The 19,884-nt window shown below is 47.4% G+C and overlaps 1 protein-coding gene across 3 annotated transcripts; it reads right to left on the bottom strand.

Annotated features, from left to right (window-relative positions):
* Window positions 1-1,566: 1,566 nt before the first annotated feature.
* Zbtb14 (zinc finger and BTB domain containing 14) lies at window positions 1,567-9,281 on the bottom strand. 3 transcript variants are annotated; one of them, XM_090353496.1, is made up of 3 exons: window positions 9,056-9,281; window positions 6,422-6,503; window positions 1,567-4,847 (listed from the first exon to the last, which is right to left on the bottom strand). In XM_090353496.1, the coding sequence occupies exons 2-3, from the start codon at window positions 6,422-6,424 to the stop codon at window positions 3,501-3,503; spliced, it is 1,350 nt and encodes a 449-aa protein (XP_090209622.1). In that variant the 5' UTR covers window positions 6,425-6,503; window positions 9,056-9,281; the 3' UTR covers window positions 1,567-3,500. The 3 variants fall into 3 exon arrangements, with proteins under 3 accessions (XP_090209622.1, XP_090209624.1, XP_090209623.1); XM_090353498.1 differs by lacking the exon at window positions 9,056-9,281 and adding an exon at window positions 7,728-7,937; XM_090353497.1 differs by lacking the exon at window positions 9,056-9,281 and adding an exon at window positions 7,537-7,598.
* Window positions 9,282-19,884: the final 10,603 nt, after the last annotated feature.

Here is a 19,884-nt window from a genome sequence, read left to right as displayed (position 1 = left end):
TATTAATATAGGAAAATAAATTCTACGTTCCAAACAAATGAATTATAGATAACCTTATTCAAGGAAGTGGCACTATGGCTCAAGGGATAGGGCTATAGCCTTGAGCTGAAGAGTTCAGGGATTAACGCCCAGGCCCAGAGTTCAAGTCCCACGACAGACAAACAAAAGGAAAAAAAGATAACCTTATTCAATACTATCAATTTGCATCGTGTGTGTGTGTGTCCCAGTTCTGAGGCTTTAACTCCATGTCTGGGCTTTTTGCTCAGGGATACTCTATCACTTGAGCCGTAATTCCACTTTTGGGTTGTTGTTTTTTTTTTTTGGTGCTGGTCAAGGGGTTTGAACTCTGAGCCTGGCTGCTGCTTCTGAGCTTCTTTTGCTCAAGGCTGATTTTAACACTTGAGCCACAGCACCACTCCTAGCTCTCTTGAGTAGTTTACTGGAGATGAGTCCCACCAGCACTGTCTTAATCTTATTTCCAAAGTACCAGGAGTGTATGTGTTAAACCCATTTAGTGGGAATTACAACCATTAATGGGTGGAAATTTCCAATTATTCAAAATTAGTAATTAAGCTAATAGGGAAACTACTTGCTCTTATTTGGCTTCTGTTTCTCTGGGGTATCAAGAGGCTTGGACTCTCACTTATGGCACTACTGGCAGATGGTAGATCCTTTAAGGGGCAGGGCTCAGTGGAAGGTCTTTAAGTTCCTTGGGGCCACAATCTGAAATGGAATAGTGGAAACCCAGCTTTCTCCTTTGCTCCCTGGCCGTGAAGTAAAGTAAATGCCTTTACTACACTTGCTCTCACCATGAACTAATGAATGCTACAGGTCCCAAACAGGACTTCTACATTGTCAATTAACACCTCCAAAACTGAGAGCCCGCCACCCCCACAACACTATTGACAGCTATTTCATATTTTATAGTAATAGCTGTTAATGCATTATCTTCAGATTACCATTCCTAAATTCCCCTTTCTTTTTTGTGCCAGTCCTGAGCTTCTGTGCTCAAGGATAGTTAGTGCTCTACCACTAGAACCACAGCTCCACTTTTAGCTTTTTTTTTTTGTTTTTTTGGTGGATAATTGGTGGTAAGATGGTCATTAACTTTCTTGCCCCAGCTAGCTTCAAACCCCTATCCTCAAACTCACAACTTCTGATTACAGGCATGAGCTTATAATCTTTCTTAATCAATGCTAGTACAAGACAAGTTGGTGAACACTGCCTTCTATACCAACAGAATGGCAGCAATATTGACGCTGAGAATTTCTCCCTTGCAGAAGCAACTCCCTACAGTACTAGATGTTCCTCTGAAGAATCTAACATGATGGCTTTGCTATCAAAGCAGTGTTATTGCCCAGGACTCAGCAATGTATGACTTTGAGGACACAAGAGAAAAGGAAGGAAAGGGAAAAAAGAAAACATGAACCCCAACACAAAGAACCCAGTGCCCAGAGGAGAAATTATAATAACACAAATATATTTGTAATAAGAAAAATTGCCCAAAGGACAAACACTTGCATAATACAAACAATACTGAAATTTAAGCTTTTTTGAGTGGGGTGGGGTGTCAATATGACTGTGGTTTTAATACCACATGTAACTTGTATCTGTAAAACCATGAAAAATAGTATGGAAAGTACACTGCGGTAGAACTTGGATGTGTGGAAGGTTGGTATGAATAAATAAGGACAGGAATGGTAGAAGCGTATTTTCTTTTATATACAAAAATGAAGGCCCAAAATATGGTTTGCTGAAGTAGTTACAGACAAGATATTAAATTCTTTTACCTTTGCTTTGGTTAAAACAGCCTAGGAACCAGTCAAGCTCCTTTTCTACTGACAACATAATACAGTGACAGGACTACTTTTAGTACAGAATAAACAACTTTCCAGAAAAATTAATTTTTAACTAAATTAAACATTTTACCAATAAATAAAAAAATTAAAGGTAGCATCTTCAATTCTACAATCTTGGCATGACACTTACACCAATTCAAAAAATAAAAAAAAATTTCCCACAATAGTAATTACAGGTGTTAATGCAGCAAGCTATGAAATGAAATTACTTCAATGTATTTTTTTTTTAAAGAAAAATCCTAGCAACCAAACATGAATTTTAAAGTGTTGGCATCTCTACAAGTTTATACATTCTAAATAACTAATATTTTCTTACAGAACATAATTCAAACAATTGTCTACATTTCAATATATTCTTAAGGAAATGGTTAAAAGAACATTTAGTACACCAAATCTGAAAGAGTTTATAATTCTGATTTGCAACTACAAAAAGGCATTGACTTCTATTTAGAACTGTAACCAGGGATGAACATAGCATTTGGTCTGACGTATCAATTAAAATGATCTGAAGGCATCTGTTGCAAAATCCAATGTGCAAAAAAAAAAAAAAAGAAAGAAAGAAAAAAGTGCAGCTGTCTCCTTGTACTTGAAATATATAAAACCAACACTACTATTTACACACTTAAAAATTTAAATTTATTTAAGTAAGCATAGTGCATGTCCTTAATGGATAAACCGTGTTATAGGGAGCTGAGAAGCCTGATGAGATTGTTCAACTACACACGTTATCTAAAGAAGCACATCTGCTTCTTGTCTTAATTTTGATTTTAAATATAAGTCCGATTTCAAAATCAATTCAGAATTATTTTGATCTATGACATTTTGGAACTGTCATACACGTGAAAACCTTGTCTCTGAGAGCTTTTCCTACTCCTCTCATCACAGATCCACTCCACAATTCCCCACTGCTGCGGAATGGTAATGCCCCCAACAAGGAGAAATCTAGGAACTTAGTTCCAAGACTACTGGCACCATGGTAGGTTTTGCTCGGCCTTCTATACAGGTGAGTACAGCTTTACGAGGGCAATCAAAATGGATGGAGAAACAGTTCAGCAAAGCAATTATTTGTTCACAGTAACAGTAAAAAAAAAAGTGATATAAAAAAAATTAACAAACCAAATAATCTAATACCGCTCTGCATTTCCAGAACTTGGTTTTAGACCTGCGCAGTGTTCCTGGGTCAACCACCTGCTGACATTTTCTGCGCCTGTGTGAAATACTTCTCTCAAGTCATTAAAAAAATGTTGTTTTGACCATAAGTCATGTATACTTGAATGATTAGGAAATCGATATACTCAGCATACTCTCCAGCCCGGCGAGTGGAGAGGAATTAAAAGTGGCGTAGAAGAAGTCTCCCTCTGTGAACTGGTCACCGGAGTTCTCCAAACCATAAAAAAGAAGGGAAGAGGGGCTTCCTGGCAACATGAATACTAGACACCACAAGACAGTCACACTGTTTGGTCAAAACTTAGGAACTCCATTTCCTTAAAAAGTTTAAAAATATCTAACCACTGCCAAAGCCCAGTGAGTGCAACACTAGGTGCATTTCCAACAGTCACTGGTGTTCACAGGGATTCTGCCCTGCCCATGCAATCTCAGGGATGCTTCCCAGGTGAGGGGTTCTGGCTGGTCCCTTCCCCTCTAGCTGCAGGCTATTGTTTCCAACTGCTGCTCCGCCTCGGCGGCCATGGCTGCGGCCTGCAATTGTTCTGTCTCACTCTGGAGGGCACTGGGAGTGACCTGCTTCCTTTCACTGTGCATATTGTTCTCATGCCTCTTCAGATCTGAAGCCTTGGCAAAGGCCTTGGTGCAGGAACCACACACAAAAGGCTTTTCCCCTCTGTGCCTCCGCTCGTGGTCCTTGAGGTGCGACTTGTGTTTGAAGGCTTTGTCACACATATGGCAGGCGAATGGCCTCTCATTACTGTGAACTCTCTCGTGCTTCTTTAAGTCCGGGGCGCGGATAAACGATTTCCCGCACACCTCACAGCTGTAGGGTTTATACCCTGTGTGGATTTTTAGGTGTTCTTTCAGGTGGGCCTGTGTGGTGAAACCTTTGGTACACATTTCACACACAAATGGCCGGTCGGCAGTGTGGAGTTTTTCATGCTTTCTCAATCTGCCTTCATCAGAAAATGTCTTACCACAGGCTTGGCAGGCAATCTGCTCCCGATGGTGACCATAAAGCAAGTACTCAAACTTCATGTCACTGGCAGCTGTCGTCCACCCTGGTGTTTGTTCATCTTTCACCTCACTCATTCCGTCATTAAATGTTAAGGCTTGAGGGGTCTGGGACCCCAAATCTTTGGACTCTGGGGTCTCCATGGATTCTACTTCCTGGCCGTAACAGTTTACTTTTCGGACCTCCTCACTGCCTAGCTCCTTCAAGATGGCCTCCTGAACCCTGAGCGTAGTTGTGGGTGACTTCCCATCCTCCTGACTTGGGGGAGTGCCTTCTACTGTGTCGTCAGAGGGACTGTCATCCTGATCCCCAATTTCCTCCACATCGTCATCCTGAGTGTCAGCAGCATCTCCGATGGGGCGGTTTATTTTGAGGCAGTATTTACTCTTTGACTGGCCGTTGTTTTCATCAGGGCTAGACACATCACGCTTCTGAGAACAAAGTTTATCTAAAAACCGGATCCCAAGAATCTGACCTGACGACATCATTAAGTTAACATCTTCCTTCTTCACGGAAATCTTTGCCGTGTACATGTAGTTCAGGACCTCTTCAAATATATCAGAACGCAAGAAATCTATCTCTATTACTGAAGAACTATCCACCTCCAGCTTCTTGAAAAGCTTTTTGAAGTAGGTGCTACAAGCAGCAAGAACACATCTGTGTGCTCGGAATTTCACATCTTCAACCACAATGGCAATGTCGCAGAATTCTCCTTCCAGGCGCTGTTCATTTAGTGTTTTCAGAAATAGAGTTTTATGATCATCGTCATTATATTTAATGGTTTCAGACATACTGATGAAAAACTCCTACAAAAAGAAGCTCAAGTTTAGTCATCATCAACAAAATACTTCTCTATACAGAAAATAGAGGCAGACTTGTACTTATGATCCACCCTTGAAACCTGGCCATTTCAGAAAGACAGTGCTAAGGGCAGTTCAAAAAGGATAACTTACATGTACTTTTACGCACCTTTTTTTTTTTTTTTTTTGCCAGTCTCGGGGCTTTCTCAAGGCCTACCACTCTACCACTTGAGCTACAGTACCACTTCCGGCTTTTTCTCTGTAAGTGGTATTAAGGAATCAGAACCAGGGTTTTTGTGCATGCTAGGCAAGCACCTTATCTCTAGGCCACACCCCTGGCCCCTTATGCAATATTTTTATAGTAATAATATTGATTGGGGTGTGTGTGTGTGTGTGTGTACGTGTGAATGTGTTCTCTTCAATTTACTATCATTTCCCAAGTTATAATAATAAAGGTGGTTGCATCTTTTACCTAATACATGCCAGGCATTATTCTATGCACTTTAAGTGTTTTAATTAACTTAAAATAACCATGAGGAAGACAAAGTTGAGAAACCTACTCAGTATTCTACAACTATTTAATGAAGACTCAAATCCAGGTCATTTGGTTTGTAATTTAGCTTCAAAACACATGCTTCCTGACTATTAGTTAATAATGACAAATAATTTTACCTCACAGTAACAACTTTAAGGAAGGATCTTACTGTTCTTTTCTGCACATCAAACTCCTGCTAGACTTGGTAAAATAATTTAATAGTGTTGAGTGTTATTCCTCTTTGATAGAGGTCATAAACACCACTATGGTGGAACTAGAAGAGAGTGTGGCCAAAATATTCAGTGCTATCTTTGAGTTGGACCACTCCTTGGTGATGATCAAGGTTTATTATTTAGATGACATCTTCGAAGAGTAAATGAGTGCCTTGGAAGTACAGGTTGAGTCTCCTTTGCTGGAAATGTTTCTGGTTTGAATTTTTCCAGATTTTGTAATATTAGCACAGTTACCATAAGGTATCTTAGGTTAGTATGCCTAGCTAAACAAAAGGCTGATTTATGTTGTATATACACCTTATAATATAGCCAAAAGAAATTTATACAAGATCTTTTTTTATAGTAATATGAATAAGCACATATATTTTTGGTGCCGTTACTGGGTCTTGAACTAGGGCATTTTGCTGAACGCTTGCACTGTCTACTATTTGAGACACACCTCTACTTCCATGGCTGTTTTTTGTTTTGGTTTGTTTGTTTGTTTTTGGTCATGGGGCTTGAATTCTGGGCCTGGGTGCTGTCCCTCAGCTCTTCAGCTCAAGGCTACTGTCCTACCCCTTGAGCTAAAATGCTACGTCATTTCAGATTTTCTGGTGGTTAACTGGAGATAAAAGGCTCATGGTCTTTAGTGCCCAGGCTGGCTTTGAACAGAGATCCTCAGATCTCAGCCTCCTGAGATACTAGGTTTATTACATTTGTGAGTGACTAGTACCTGTTTTATAGTAATGATACTTTCAACAAAGCCCCAAGACACATTTTAAAGTAAACATAAAATCATTTTCTCAAGATTTAAGATACAAAGGTATAGTTACCATGAACAACTGAGGCTATTGTCTTAATGCCCAGAACACCAAAATCTTCAGATCAGAATAACTGATCCAGAGCACGCCAGACCTACAGATAAAAACAAAGAGCGAGGTAAGAGCTTCCTTGAGGACACAAATATGAGAAGGGGTAGCAAGGATTGTTAAGAAATGTACCTTCAATCTGGCAAATATAATGTAACCCTTCTATCAATTACAACAACAAAAACAGAACTGCCTCGAATCCCAAATTCCAACTTAAGAATAACTCAATAAGCAATTTCAAATATACTTTTATTGTTATTATAAAGGTGATATACAGAGGGATTAAATTTTTCATAAGTCAGGTATCAACTATTTTTTAAAAAATAGAATCCTTTTTTGTTCTGCCTTTTGGGCATTTTTAGGGAGTAGTGAAGCATGTATCCTTACTTACCAGACTGGTTTGGAGCAGATATACCTTAGAATTCAAGAGGGTTATGCACTGGGAATCTGATGGGTTGGAGAGCCACTAAAAGCATGTTGCTTGGCTAGCAGACCCATGTCTGTATCTGCTTCGATGTTGGAACTGTCCCTCAGTCACCTTTCTTGCTACTAGATCCTATAAACATAGATGTGCATCTAACTTGTAGAAAGTACACACACCCAACAGTGAACATGGGAAGGGAGGAAAGCGTAAGAGCCCCCTTTTTTTTCTTCCTTTTTTTTTTTTCCCTTTTGTGCAGGTTCTGGGACTAGAACCCCAGGCTTGGGTGCTGTCCCTGAGCTTTTTGGCTCTACTACTTGAGACTTAACTCCACTTCCGGAGATTAAGTTGCCTGGACTAGCAATCCTAGTAGCTAGGCAAGAGACCTTTTCTTTTAAGATTGCACTTAAGAAACCCAGATATTTTTAGTTCACATAATTATATCTTTTTGTGCGAGTTGAAAACCTTACTTGAAAATCTCCAAGTTGCTGACCAAGATCCACAAAAAAAAAAAAAAAGAGAGAGAGAGAGAGAAAAAAAAAACTGGAGCGTTTTCTCTACCAACATATTCTGTTAGAGTTATGGGTTCTAATATGATGCTACACTAACACCATGGTGCAGAACTCCAGCCCCAGGGAAGCCTTTCCACAGGAAGCACCTGGGATCGTCTGATCCACGGTTGATCAGTCAGTAAACCCGTGCCTGAAGAAGCTCCTCGACCATCCAGCCCAGGCTCCACCTGTCCACGGTGACACTCCCCTTCCAGTTGTCGCCAACTCAGTAACAGTGGGATACAAACTGCCCGGGACCTGAACCAGCGGTGTCGACGCGGTAGTCATGGCAACCTACCAGCGTGCTTCTCCTCCTGGGCTAGTTCGTATTTGGCCACCCTGTGGGTGGTTTCAAGATCTCTCAGGACCGGAAAGAAAAGAACCGAGCGCCGATCAATCGGTCCATTTTGTTCCCTAGAGATGTACCCATGCCTAGATTCAGACGAATCCAAGCCCAAGGCAGCCACTGCCACGGTGTGTGTCCATGACAGACACGGAACTGAACGTGGCTTCCATCTACACGGCCGCAAGTAGACCAGCCCGGACAAAGCAGGCCGCGGGGCTTCCCTCAAAGCCGGACTTACATAAGCAGCCGCAGCCGCCTCCCTTATCCCGAGCAGCCGCGACAATGGCGGCCGCCCCACTTCGCGGCCACCAGCGTGCAGCAGCCGGGAACGGCGGGGAGGAAGCCAGGCGAGCAGCGCCGGCGCCTCGGAGCCCCGGGCCGCGCCGGGCCTCGCCCCCGGCTCCCCTCGGCCTGGGAGGTGTGCGGGTGTGTGTGTGGGGGGAATGGATGGAGCCTTTTGTATGCCTGTCCCCAACAAAAGCGGGCGGCCCGGGAGCGAGGTCGCGCCGGGGCCACTCTCCCTTTCATCCTCCCCGGGCCGGGCGCGGGCCTGGGGCCGCGGCTCCGAGCGCGGGAGGCGGGCTCCGCGGCCCGCAGCGGCCCCGGCGGCGGCGCGACGGGCTCGGGAGCGGGCGTGCGGCCGGTTCCGCAGCCCCGCGCCGCGCCGCCCGCGAGCCCGGAGCTCGCGCCCCGCGCACTCCCCGGCCAGCTCGCGCCGGGCCTCCCCCGCCCTCCCTGCTTCCCTCCCGCGGCCGGGGGCGGAGGCGGCGCGCGGCCGGCCTCCCCGAGCTCCGCGGGCGCACCCGGGAGTGCGTGCGCGGGGGGTCCCGGCCCCCTGGCCCTGGCAGGCGGCTGGGGAGGGCGGCGCGGCGGGCGGCCCGCGGTGCGGAGGGGCGGCGCCCCGCGGGCCGCGCTCCGCGCCCGGCTCGGTCGTCCCCGTCCCCACCCCCACCGCGGTGCACTGCGGCGGTGCGAGCGAGGACGGCCATGAACCCGGCCGCCGAGCGCGCGCGCGGGGACGCCCGGCCTCCCCCGGAGCCCGCTCGCCGGCCGGGGCGGCCCCATCCCCACGCCCAGTCCCGGCCCACGCCCGTCCCCGCTCGCACCGCGCCGCGCCACCGGTGGCGCCGCACATCCTGGAGCTGGCTGGTGCCCCGGAGCTCGGCGGCGGGAACGCGCTTCTTCCGGGCCACCCCGCCGCGCCAGCCGCCAGTGCCCCCGCGTCCCCGCGCCCGCCTCGCGGACGCCCCGGCCCCTTGCATCACCCCGCCCGCGCTTACCTGCTGCCTGGCACGGCCACAGACGCTCGCCGTGGGCTCTCCGCGTCCACTAGCGCACGGGCCGGGCCGGGATGCACGCGGGGCGTGGGGGTACGACGGTGGCAATGTTTTGGATTTTTTTTTTTTTTAGTTTGGGGAGGGGGCGGGGTAGGGGGAAATCGTGCACGTCCCTGATGGTAGCAGCCCTCCTCCAGCACGAGCACAGAATGTCTAGCCGGCCGTGAACACCCCCGCCGCCCCCCCCTTCCCGTGCATGCGCGGTGCGGGCTGGTGGGGGGGGGGAGGCGCGCCGCCGGCTTGCGCAGGCACGGAACTCGAGCGGACCTCCTAAGAGGGCGAGGACGGAAAGGGTTAATCCGGGACCTTGCCGACGCTCTCCACAGTGTCTACGGGGCCGCCCCGGAGGGCTCTGGCCTGCGCACGCGCGCGCACGCGCCTGGCTCGGGGCGCGCGGAGCCCGCGCGCGGGAGAAGGCCGGGGGCGGGGCGTGGGCGGGGCTTCGGCCACAAGGTCGCCGACGCACGAGCGCCGCGGCTCGCGGGCACCCGCCCCGCCTGGAGCTCCCGCCCGCGCCCGGCAGAGGCACTGCACCGGGGACGCGGGAGCCTGCGCTTCCGTGCGTGTGCACGTGCGTGGGCTAGTGCTGCCCCGGGGCGCGCGCGCGGACGGGGCGCTGCTGCCGCGGGCGTTGGGCCGGGCCGGCGTCGTGCACGGCCGTCCGCATCCAGAGGAGCGCGGGCGAGGCTGGCCGCCCGGTGCTTTTGTTTCTGAACCCACAGACCTGCCAACTTGGATCTGGAGTGTCAGAGGTGACCCTGCCCGTTCAGGAGCGAGTCCACCGCTCGGCGTGGCATCCGCCAGGCTAACAACGTCCACCGTGCCCCATTCCCTGTGACCCAGGGCTGGATGTCACTGGACGCTCCCCTCGCGTAACAGTGACAGCTCCATTGCCATTGAGCCCAGCGGGTCCTGAGATGCCGGGTCGTGGGGTGGCTGCAATATCAGGCGGCCCCGGAGTCGTTTACCTTGCTGAGTTGCACTCATTTTGAACAGCGTTTTGTAACACGGCGCATGATTTGAGGTGTGAAATTGGAGCAGGTACACGTAAGTAAACACTGGAGAAATACGTGCCTGTAGTTTCTAAAGGAAATTCTACATGGCTTCAGTTAATGTAACCAATGATGCTTCTGTAAAAAGTGTTTTACGAAGCACAGTGGTTAGCAGGTATGTGTGGTCCAGGCGAGGGACAGAATAGGCCAGCTGCAGAGTTAGGTATATCTGATCCAGTTTAAACACTGGGTAAACTCCTGACTTTCCTAAACCTCAGTTTCTTATTCACTGACAGGACACCTGTAAAATAATCAAGAAAAAAAAATGACATAGGTAAGTGCCAAAGACAGGAGAGTCTAGGCTAGAACCAAGCTGTCACCAAGTGCATACTTGCCAAATGTGATGTCCTGTTGCTCCTCATTTTATTTCCCTTTTTTTTTCTCCAGTTTTCACAACACACACATTGGGTCTCCATACAATCTCTCCCCCGACCCTCTGTTTTCTCTTATTTATTTATTTATTTATTTATTTATTTAGTGTCAAAGGGGTTGCATTCAGAGGCTGGGCAGTATTCCTGAGCTTTTTGTTGCTCAAGGCTAGCTCCCTATCACTTGGAGCCATAACTCCATTTCTGGTTTTTAGGTGGTTAATTGGAGAATAAGAGTCTCATGAATTTTCCTGCTTCTGCTGGCTTCAAACCATGATCCTCAGATCTAAGCCAGGATCACAGACAAATATGAGCCACCAGTGCCTGGCTTATTTTGTGTGTATTTATTATCTGCTTGCTGTGTCATTTTTGCATATGGCAAAAAAAAATTTTCCACAGTGGTGTGGGGCAGGTCACATCAGGGAAATGGCTTGGGACCTCACCTGGCTGAGATGGTGCCTACTGCCCAGTTGGAAGGCGTGGCTGTGGTTGCATCCTCCCCTGGCCCTGCCCACCTTTATGCTGATACTAGCTGAATGGTCCTCAATGAGAGTATCTTCCCTGGCCCTGCCCATCTTTGTGCTGATTGGCTCCTATATCCTATATTAATCAAATGTTCTTCCCCAATAAACGAGTTCTTGCCTTGATGGGTCTCCCTGGCACATCTGGTTGTCCTCCCTCCAGGGAGGGAAGGCTGGGGGCAGCGGCCAGCCGGCCCTCTCCTTTCTCAGTCTTAGTCGGGGCGTGTTCTTTCTACCCCTCTTGCGGGTTGGGAGGGAGGAAGGACTAAAAACCCCGACATTCTGGTGCCAAACGTGAGGCAAGAAAAGAACACTCATCAGAAGCAGAACCATCGGTGAGTTGAGCCAAGCCGGTTACGAGGTAAGGGTTTCCCTGAAAAGATGGGGCAATATTACACCAAGAATGAGGACCCGGCGCTTAAAGCGTTGAGATTTATTCTTTGATCCTGAGGACGGGCCCCTGAGCCCTACACCAAGTGCTCCTGCCCTGGAATTTGTGGCAGACAATTGGGATGCGGAGCGACCTCTGCTATTTTACTATCCCTCTTCCCGCGATAACTCTTCACCACGGGAAGAGGAGGTTAAGCCGCTATTTTATAGCAGCGGCTCCTCCCCTAAACCGGAAGGGTGGGTTAAGCCGCCATTCTATAAAATCAGTGGTGACTGCTCCCCACCATGCTTGGCTTTCCCTGTAAATGCTAACCGTGGGGGCAATAGACCCTCCCTAAAAGAGCTTAAGAAAGCAGTCTCCCAGGTTGGGCCTAATTCGCCCTGGGCAGAAGCCATCCTCCAAGGCCTGGCTCACCAGCAGCGCACCACCCAAGACTGGAAAAATTTAACTAAGGCTGTGCTCCCTGGCCCCCTCTATCTCAAATGGTGTGCCTTTTTTTAATGAGGAGTGCCATGCCCAGGCCAACAGGAACCAGGCTGCTAATCCCCCGGTCCCTGTGACTTATGGGATGCTATCAGGATCCAATGATGAATTTTCCACAGGCCTCCAGCAGGCCGCTATCCCTGCCCCCCACCAAGAACAGGTGCGGGCTTTGGGACTAGCTGCATGGAAAAAATTGGGAGAAGGCCCCTCAGAGCCTCCAATACCAGGAATTGCTCAGAAGGCTACCGAGGACCTAGCCACCTTTATAGAAAGAGTAGAACGGAGCCTCCAGAGAAAGTTCCCCGCAGGTCCCCTTCGAGAACAGTTTGTCAAGATGCTGGTCTAGGAGGGGATGACCGCAGACCACAAACTGGCCTGTGCAGGAATGAAGGAAAGATCTATGTGGAGGTGGATAGTCGCCACTAAGGGTGTAGGCACTCAAGCCCACCAGTCACAGACGCTGGCTGCGGCCCTACAAGCCCAAAAGGCTTCACTTGCAGAGGCTTTTTCTACTGCCCTTACCTCTTTCAATGGGGCTGTAAGAGGAGTTTGTTTTGGGTGTGGCCAGCAAGGCCACTTCAAAAGGGATTGCCCTGGGGGACAGGTACCTCATTCGCCACAGAGACATCCTTTAAGTCAGACCAAAGGCCAAACTCGACCTAAAACACCCTGTCCCCGCTGCAGGAAGGGATTCCATTGGCAAAGAAATTGTAAATCTAAATTCGATATCGAGGGAAAGCCTTTAAACTAATAACGGGGCACCCTCCAGCCCCCCCACCCAAAGGAGGCGCCTCATCTAGGGCTCACTGGACCGTCCCAGTAATCCCAGGGATTAGGTCAAAAATGGATATTTTCATAGCGGGAAAAAAGTTCCGCTGCCTGATTGACACCGGAGCAAATCAGACAGTACTGAGAAAGGAGGAGGTCCCCCGGACCCCAGATGTTAGGGGCGGGGGGGGGGGGGGGGGTGATACCAAGTCTGAGGAAGCTAGGGACTGGCTCCCTTGGAAGGATGTGGCTGGTAGCCAGGGGGAGGTGCGCCCCCTAGTGGCGTCTGGCCTAACAGCCAACTTACTAGGACAAGATATTTTGGGAGAGGCAGAGGCATTCATCACCACAGATCATGAAAGGTTTTATAATGATGCCCTAGAGGATAGGGGGAACCCGCTTTTGGAGGCTACAAGGTGGGACACTCCTGAATCCAGTGTAAGGCCTCACCCCCAATCCTAGAGGCCACTGTTCCTCTGTCCCCCCCAATCAATGGTTTCCAGGCCCTCCAGTTTGGGTGGAACAGTGGCTGCTTCCTTTATATAAATTACAAAAACGAAGAGAGATAATATAAGAACAGGTGACTTTAGGGCATATCAGGCCCTCTCTAAGCCCGTGGAATAGTCCTGTGTTTGTCATACAGAAGTCCTTGGGAAAATGGAGAATGTTACAAGACCTAAGAAAGATTAATGAGCAGATGGTTCATGTTGGTGCCCCCTTGCGAGGGTTGCCTTGGATTCCTTCCATCCCTCGGGACTTGACCCTAATTGTAGTTGATATCAAGGATTGCTTCTTTTCTATTCCCCTGGATCCCCAGGAATGTGAAAAATTTGCCTTCTCCATTCCCTCAATCAATTTTCAGGGGCCAGATGAAAGATATGAGTGGGTGGTGCTGCCTCAAGGCATGGCCAATAGCCCAGCCTTTTGTCAACATTATGTTTCACAAACTCTGCAACCCCTTTGGAGGAGATCAGACATAACTCTATATGTATACATGGATGATATTATTATTGGGGCAACTGACCAGACATTAAGCTCTGCCTATAAGCAACTCCAGATTCTTTTACAGAAAGGAGGATTGCATATAGCTAATGACAAGGTCCAGACCTTGCCTCCCTTTAAGATTCTGGGGACTGAACTTAGACTGGACTCTGCCTGTCCTCTCAAACCCCAACTATTCTTCCAATCATCCTATACCTTGGTAGAATTACAGAAATTGTTAGGTGAGCTCAATTGGCTGAGACCTTGGCTTCACCTGTCTACAGAAGAACTCCTTCCACTTTTTGACTCTTAAGGATAAGGCCCCTATGGATGTTATTACTATGACCTTGTTATATCAATCAATATTTAATAAGATTCAGATAGCCTTAAATGCGGCACAATAGGCTCATTATAATCCCCAATGCTCCCTCTGTCTTTGGATTCTCCCTGGCTCTAACCTATTTTTTGCAGCAATTACTTAGCTAGGCCAGCCCCTTCAATGGATACATGTGTCGATAAGAGAGGCTCCTAGAGAGTTTATTCACAACTTGACCAGTTGGCTGACCTAATAATTAAGGGTAGAGATATTTTCCTGAGGCATTATGGTCAAGATCCAGATGTGCTGGTAATCCCCTACTGGTGTCGGTTGTCGGACTTCGAGAGGGTCGGAAGAAACCATGGTCAGGTTGCCACTGCCTTGGAAGGTTTCATGGGTAAGTTGGACTGACATTATGGTACTTCAAGATGGGTGTCGTCATTTTCAAGGTTACAATAGATGCCCCCCCATCCTATTTTCCACCAGGCCCCTCCCTGGAGCAGCAAATGTATTCACAGATGGGGGAAAGGCGGCATCTGGCGTAGTGATATGCTGGCCTCCCTACCCGCCTCCTTACCTACCAAAGAAAGGAAAGGCACTCACTATTTTGAGCCAGTCACAGGATCTGTACAGTTTAAGGACCTGTATGCAGTTGCCTTGGCCTTAACCCATGTTCATGGATCAGTGAACTTGTTTTCTGATAGCCTATCCGTAGTCAATTTGCTACTAACCTTAGTGTCAGTCTATATAAAACTGGACAGAAACCCAATTACTCCCTTAATGATTCAAGTCAGATCTCTGTTAAACAAACGAGCTAATCCTATTTTTTTGCAGCATATCTGGGGCCCCAGGATTTGCCTGGGAGGCTGACGTGAGGAAACCAAATGGCCGATCAATTGGCATCCAATGGAATTATTACAGCTACTGCTCAGCCAGGACTTTCAATTATCTCAAGGGTTACATGAACTGACTCACTTAAATTGGAGAGGGTTGCATCAGAGATCCCCCCTGGTCCCTATAGAGGACTTAAAAAAGATTGTGAGAACATGTAAATCGTGTATATCATTTTTACAAGTCCCACCCCAGCAATCCCCTGGGGTCAATCCTAAACCTAATGTTATCTGGCAGACTGATGTAACCCACTATGCACCCTTTGGGAAATTAAAATATGTATTTATGTCTATAGATACTCATTTACATGCTTGTTGGGCTATTGTGCATTCCGGAAAAAGGGCCCGACACGCGGAAAGTCATTTTTTACAATGCTTTGCTATCTTGGGTTTACCCCTACAGGTTAAAATGGATAATGGGCCTTGTTTTATGAGTAAATCATTACAAGATTTTTTTTTCAGACTTGGAATATTAGACATACCACTGGGATACCACTATAATCCCAAGGGACAAGTTATAATTGAGAGACACACAAAAAAATAAGACCTTAAAAATCAACTAATAAAACAAAAAGGGGTAGGCAACCCCCATGATCAATTGAGGACAGCTATGCTTACACTAAATATTTTAAATTTTTCCAAGGATCAGCCTCTGACTGCCTTTCAGAGACATTGGTCTAATCAGACACTTTATTTAAAGGTTGAAGTCCGTTGGAGAGATCCTCTTACTGGATCATGGAGAGGCCCTGATCCCCTCATTAGTGTGGGGAGAAGATTTGGATGTGTCTTCCCAGTGGGAGAACCAGACCCAATTTGGGTACCAGCTAGAGATTTAAAACATTGTCAGCAAACTAAAAAGTAATTACCCAAGAGCACCCCCTCTTGAGGTATGCCTTCTCCCTCTCGCTCACAGGAATGAGGAGACCATACTGGACGCTCTGCTTAGCTGTGGTTGGATTCTTCAGTCACCTTCCTTCTCATCCTGGGCATCATAATCCATGCCGCCCACAAAGACACTAGTTTGGATCTACAATCTCAACTTGATTCCCTGGCTGCAGTAGTCCTCCAAAAGTGTCAAGGCCTTGTTCTGCTTAAAAAAAGGCTACAGGAGGCTCTCAACTGCCTCCAAAATGGACTTGATGCAAACTATCTATGGACTGGACTAAATGGTTGGCTCCCTTGCCTTCTCCCCTTTGTGGGCGGGCCCCTTGGTTACAGTGGGTTTTGTGTTCACATTCAGACCTGTGTGATCAATAAGCTCCCTCAGTTTCTTAAAGATCAGGATCAGGTGAAACTGTTAAGCTAATGGTGGTCTGGCAACAATATGCTGTGCTATGCGATGGCGGACTGGGAACCCTATGAGGTTGGCCCTGGCCCTTACCAGGATGTGCAGGTATACAGAAAGGTTTCCTTTACTGATGTTGGCCCTCCCCCCTATTTAAAATCTCCATTTGGGTCTGCCAACCCTACAGGTGAATTGTCTGAAGCGCTAGAGTGGCAGTCAGTGATGGGTAAGATCCTCAGAGGGGGACAACCTAAGACAGGCACACTTCTCGAGTAAGGCAACCACCTGCTTAATAAAACAAAGAAGGGGGAGATATGGGGCACGTCATATCAGGGAAATGGCTTGGGACCGCATCTGGCTGAGATGGTGCCTGCCACCCAGTTGGAAGGCGTGGCTGTGGTTGCATCCTCCCCTGGCCCTGCCCACCTTTGTGCTGATGTTTTCTGAATGGTCCTCAATGAGAGTACCTCCCCTGGCCCTGCCCATCTTTGTGCTGATTGGCTCCTGCATCCTATATTAGCCAAATGTACTTCCGCAATAAACGAGTTCTTGCCTTGACGAGTCTCCCTGGTGCTTCTGATTGTCCTCCCTCTGGCGAGGGAGGGCTGGGTGCGGGCGGCCAGCAGGCCCTTTTCTTTCTCAGTCTTAGTCGGGGGTGTGTTCTCTCTATCCCTCTTGCGGGTTGGGAGGGACGAAGGACTAAAAATCCCGACAGTGTGGTATGGTGTAACATGGTGGTGAAAGTGGTGGTGGTGGTGTGTGTGCCACGAGGGCCTGTCTTGGGACTTGAACTCAGGGCTTGGTTCTGTCCTTAGCCTGGTGTTCTACTACTTGAGCCATGGCCGTACTTCCCACTTTTTGGTACTTAATTGAAGATAAAAGTCTCATGGACTTTACTGGCTGGCTTTGAACCTTCCTCAGATCTCAGCCTCCTGACTAGATAGGATCATAAGGCATGAGACATATTTGACTAAGGTAGCTAAGAGTCTTGAAGTATTCTTAAGGAACGACAAGATTCTTGACATCTTGGTTTGTATTAGTTACTCTGCTTCCTGCATTTTTTTGTGATCATGTCTGTGAGCTCTGCCTGGTCCTTCCTTGCTTGGTCATGGGGTTTGTGGAAATAAATCTTAGTTAAAGGAACTCCAGGGGAAGGAGATAAGACATCCCTCACTTCTGCCACCATCTTTAATGACATCTTTCAGCACTCATGAGCTTTACAACAAGCATCCATTGGCAACAAGTGGAACCCTCAAATTCATTACTGAGGGGCTTTATGAGGGCATAGTGTGGACATCAGAAACCTCTGAGAGAAACAAATGACAGCCTTGATGCCAATATCTTTCTCTGCTAACAGCACTGGCTATCACTCAGAGTCCAGCACCACTGCTAGGGGACATTTGTAGCATATTGGCCATTACCTTCTAAGTAGAACCTGTGGGGACAGTTGTGACTATAGCATGGGGCATGGGGTTCCAGGGCCTGGATGGTTACAAAGAAGCTCCAAGAGACTGTTGGAAATGTCAGGTCATTGTGATTCTCTTGTTGAGTAGGCTTGATTTCTCTGTCACATTGACCCTGGCCCTCCTGTTGGTTTTGACCATGGAGTAAGGACAGTGGAGCATGGCCCCTTTCTGACCGGAGGTTTTGAAAGACAGCCTGTATTCTGTTCTCCCTATGCTGTGTTCCTGCCTTGAGCTCTACAGGAACACCCTCGGGTCATCCCATTGCAACTGTAGTCCAGACTGGAATGACAAAATGAGGAGGAAATGAGACACTCATCACCTCCAGCCCAAAATGAGCCCATCCAAGTTGAAGCAGTGACATCTCATTCATAGACTAGCAAATGAGGAACATTCTGTGCTGTCACTGAGCAAAACCTAATGCATCTGTAAAAAAGGGAAAATGTACCGTTTAATATCATAAGGATCCCCCCCCCCCATCCATCCCCACTGCTCTGGAAACTCTCGCTACAATAGGAGCAATATCTAGTCCTAATTAACAAAGAGCTAAATATGCATACATACAACCGACAGTCACATAATGATTATGCAAGTGCACATTATGATAAATGCTTTGACACTGTTAAAATACCATAGTTGAGGCCGGTGCAGTGGCTCATGCCTGTAATCCTAGCTACTCAGGAGGCTGAGATCTGAGGATCAAGGTTCAAAGCCAGCCCGGGCACAATAGGACCTGAGATTCTTATTTCCAGTTAACCTCTAAGAAATGGGAAGTGGGGCTTGGTTAAAGGGTAGGGCAGTAGCCCTGAGCTGAAGAGCTCAGGGACAGTGCCCAGGCTGAGTTCAAGGCCCATGACCCACAAAAAAAAAATGCCATAGTTTGTGGCCAGACCAGTGGCTCACACTAGTAAACTTAGCTACTCAGGAAGCTGAGATCTTATGATCATGGTTCAAAGCTAGCTCAGACAGGAAAAGTCTGTGAGAATCTTTTCTAAAATTTTTAATTTGGTCAGTGGTGAGGCTTGAACTCAGGATGTGAGCACTACTTCAGAGCTTTTTTTGCTTAAGGCTAGCACTCTTTACCACACTGAGCCATAGCTCCATTTCTAGTTTTCTAGTGGTTAATTGGAGAAAAGAGTTTCATAGTCTTTCTTTCTTTCTTTCTTTCTTTCTTTCTTTCTTTCTTTCTTTCTTTCTTTCTTTCTTTCTTTCTTTCTTTCTTTCTTTCTGTGGGTCATGGGGCTTGAACTTGGCCTGGACACTGTCCCTGAGCTCTTCAGCTCAAGCCACCTGCCCTACCCCTGGGCCTGAGGGATGTCCCTGAGCTCTTCAGCTCAAGGCTGCTGCCCTACCCTTGAGCCACAGCCACACTTCCCATTTTCTAGAGGTTAATTGGAGATAAGAGTCTCAGGTCCTTTTGGACAGCACTCAGGCCCAGGTAAATTTCAGCCTCCTGAACTCAAGTCCAAAAAGTCCTCAAAGAAACCAAACCAAGGCAAAAACCATAGTGTGGGCCTGCTGTAGTGGTACATTCTGGGAACTCCAGCTATTCCATAGGTGTATAGGAAATTTGTAGTTTGAGGCTAGGCTGGGCAAAAGCAATACTTTCAAAAGCAATTGAGGTGTGGTTGGTGTATGCCTATAATTCCAGCTACTTTGGAGTTGGAGGTTGGAGGATCTAGGCTCCAGACAAAAAGCCAGAATCCTTATCTAAAAACAAAGTCAAAATAAAAGGCCAGAAAGCCTACTTGGGATGTGGCTCAAATAATGGAATGCCTGTCTACTAAGTAAGTATAAGGCCCAAGTTTCAAAGTTTAGTTCCTTTCCTCACACTCAAAAAAAACAAAAAATAGAATATGAAACCCAAGAGTAGAAACAAGGGTACAAACTTGGTCTGGGAAATCAGTCAAAAGTTCTCCCAACCAGTAGGATGAGGGACAGATAAATGAGGAAGTAGGACTGAATTCTTCTGGCAGAAGCTGAAATAATACCAACTTGGGGGTGGAAAGAATGAAAGACAGGAGAGTGAAGCAGACTCTATTGAGGAGGAGGTACACAGCAGGAGGGGGGTCAATGGAGAGAGTGATTTAAGGATGAACATGGTAAAAGTTTTTTTTTTTTTTTTTTTGCCAGTCCTGGGCTTGAGCTCAGGGCCTGAGCACTGTCCTTGGACTTTCTCAAGGTTAGAGCTGAGCCTCAGCACCACTTCTGGCTTTTTTCTATGTATGTGGTACCTAGGAATCGAACCTGGATC

This window comes from Megascapheus bottae, chromosome 19 (assembly GCF_031878675.1).
Source record: "Megascapheus bottae isolate mThoBot1 chromosome 19, mThoBot2.hap1, whole genome shotgun sequence".
NCBI classification, from domain to species: domain Eukaryota; kingdom Metazoa; phylum Chordata; class Mammalia; order Rodentia; family Geomyidae; genus Megascapheus; species Megascapheus bottae.
The sequence above is the reverse complement of the archived record's forward strand: the minus strand, read 5'-3'. Positions and strand labels throughout refer to the sequence as shown.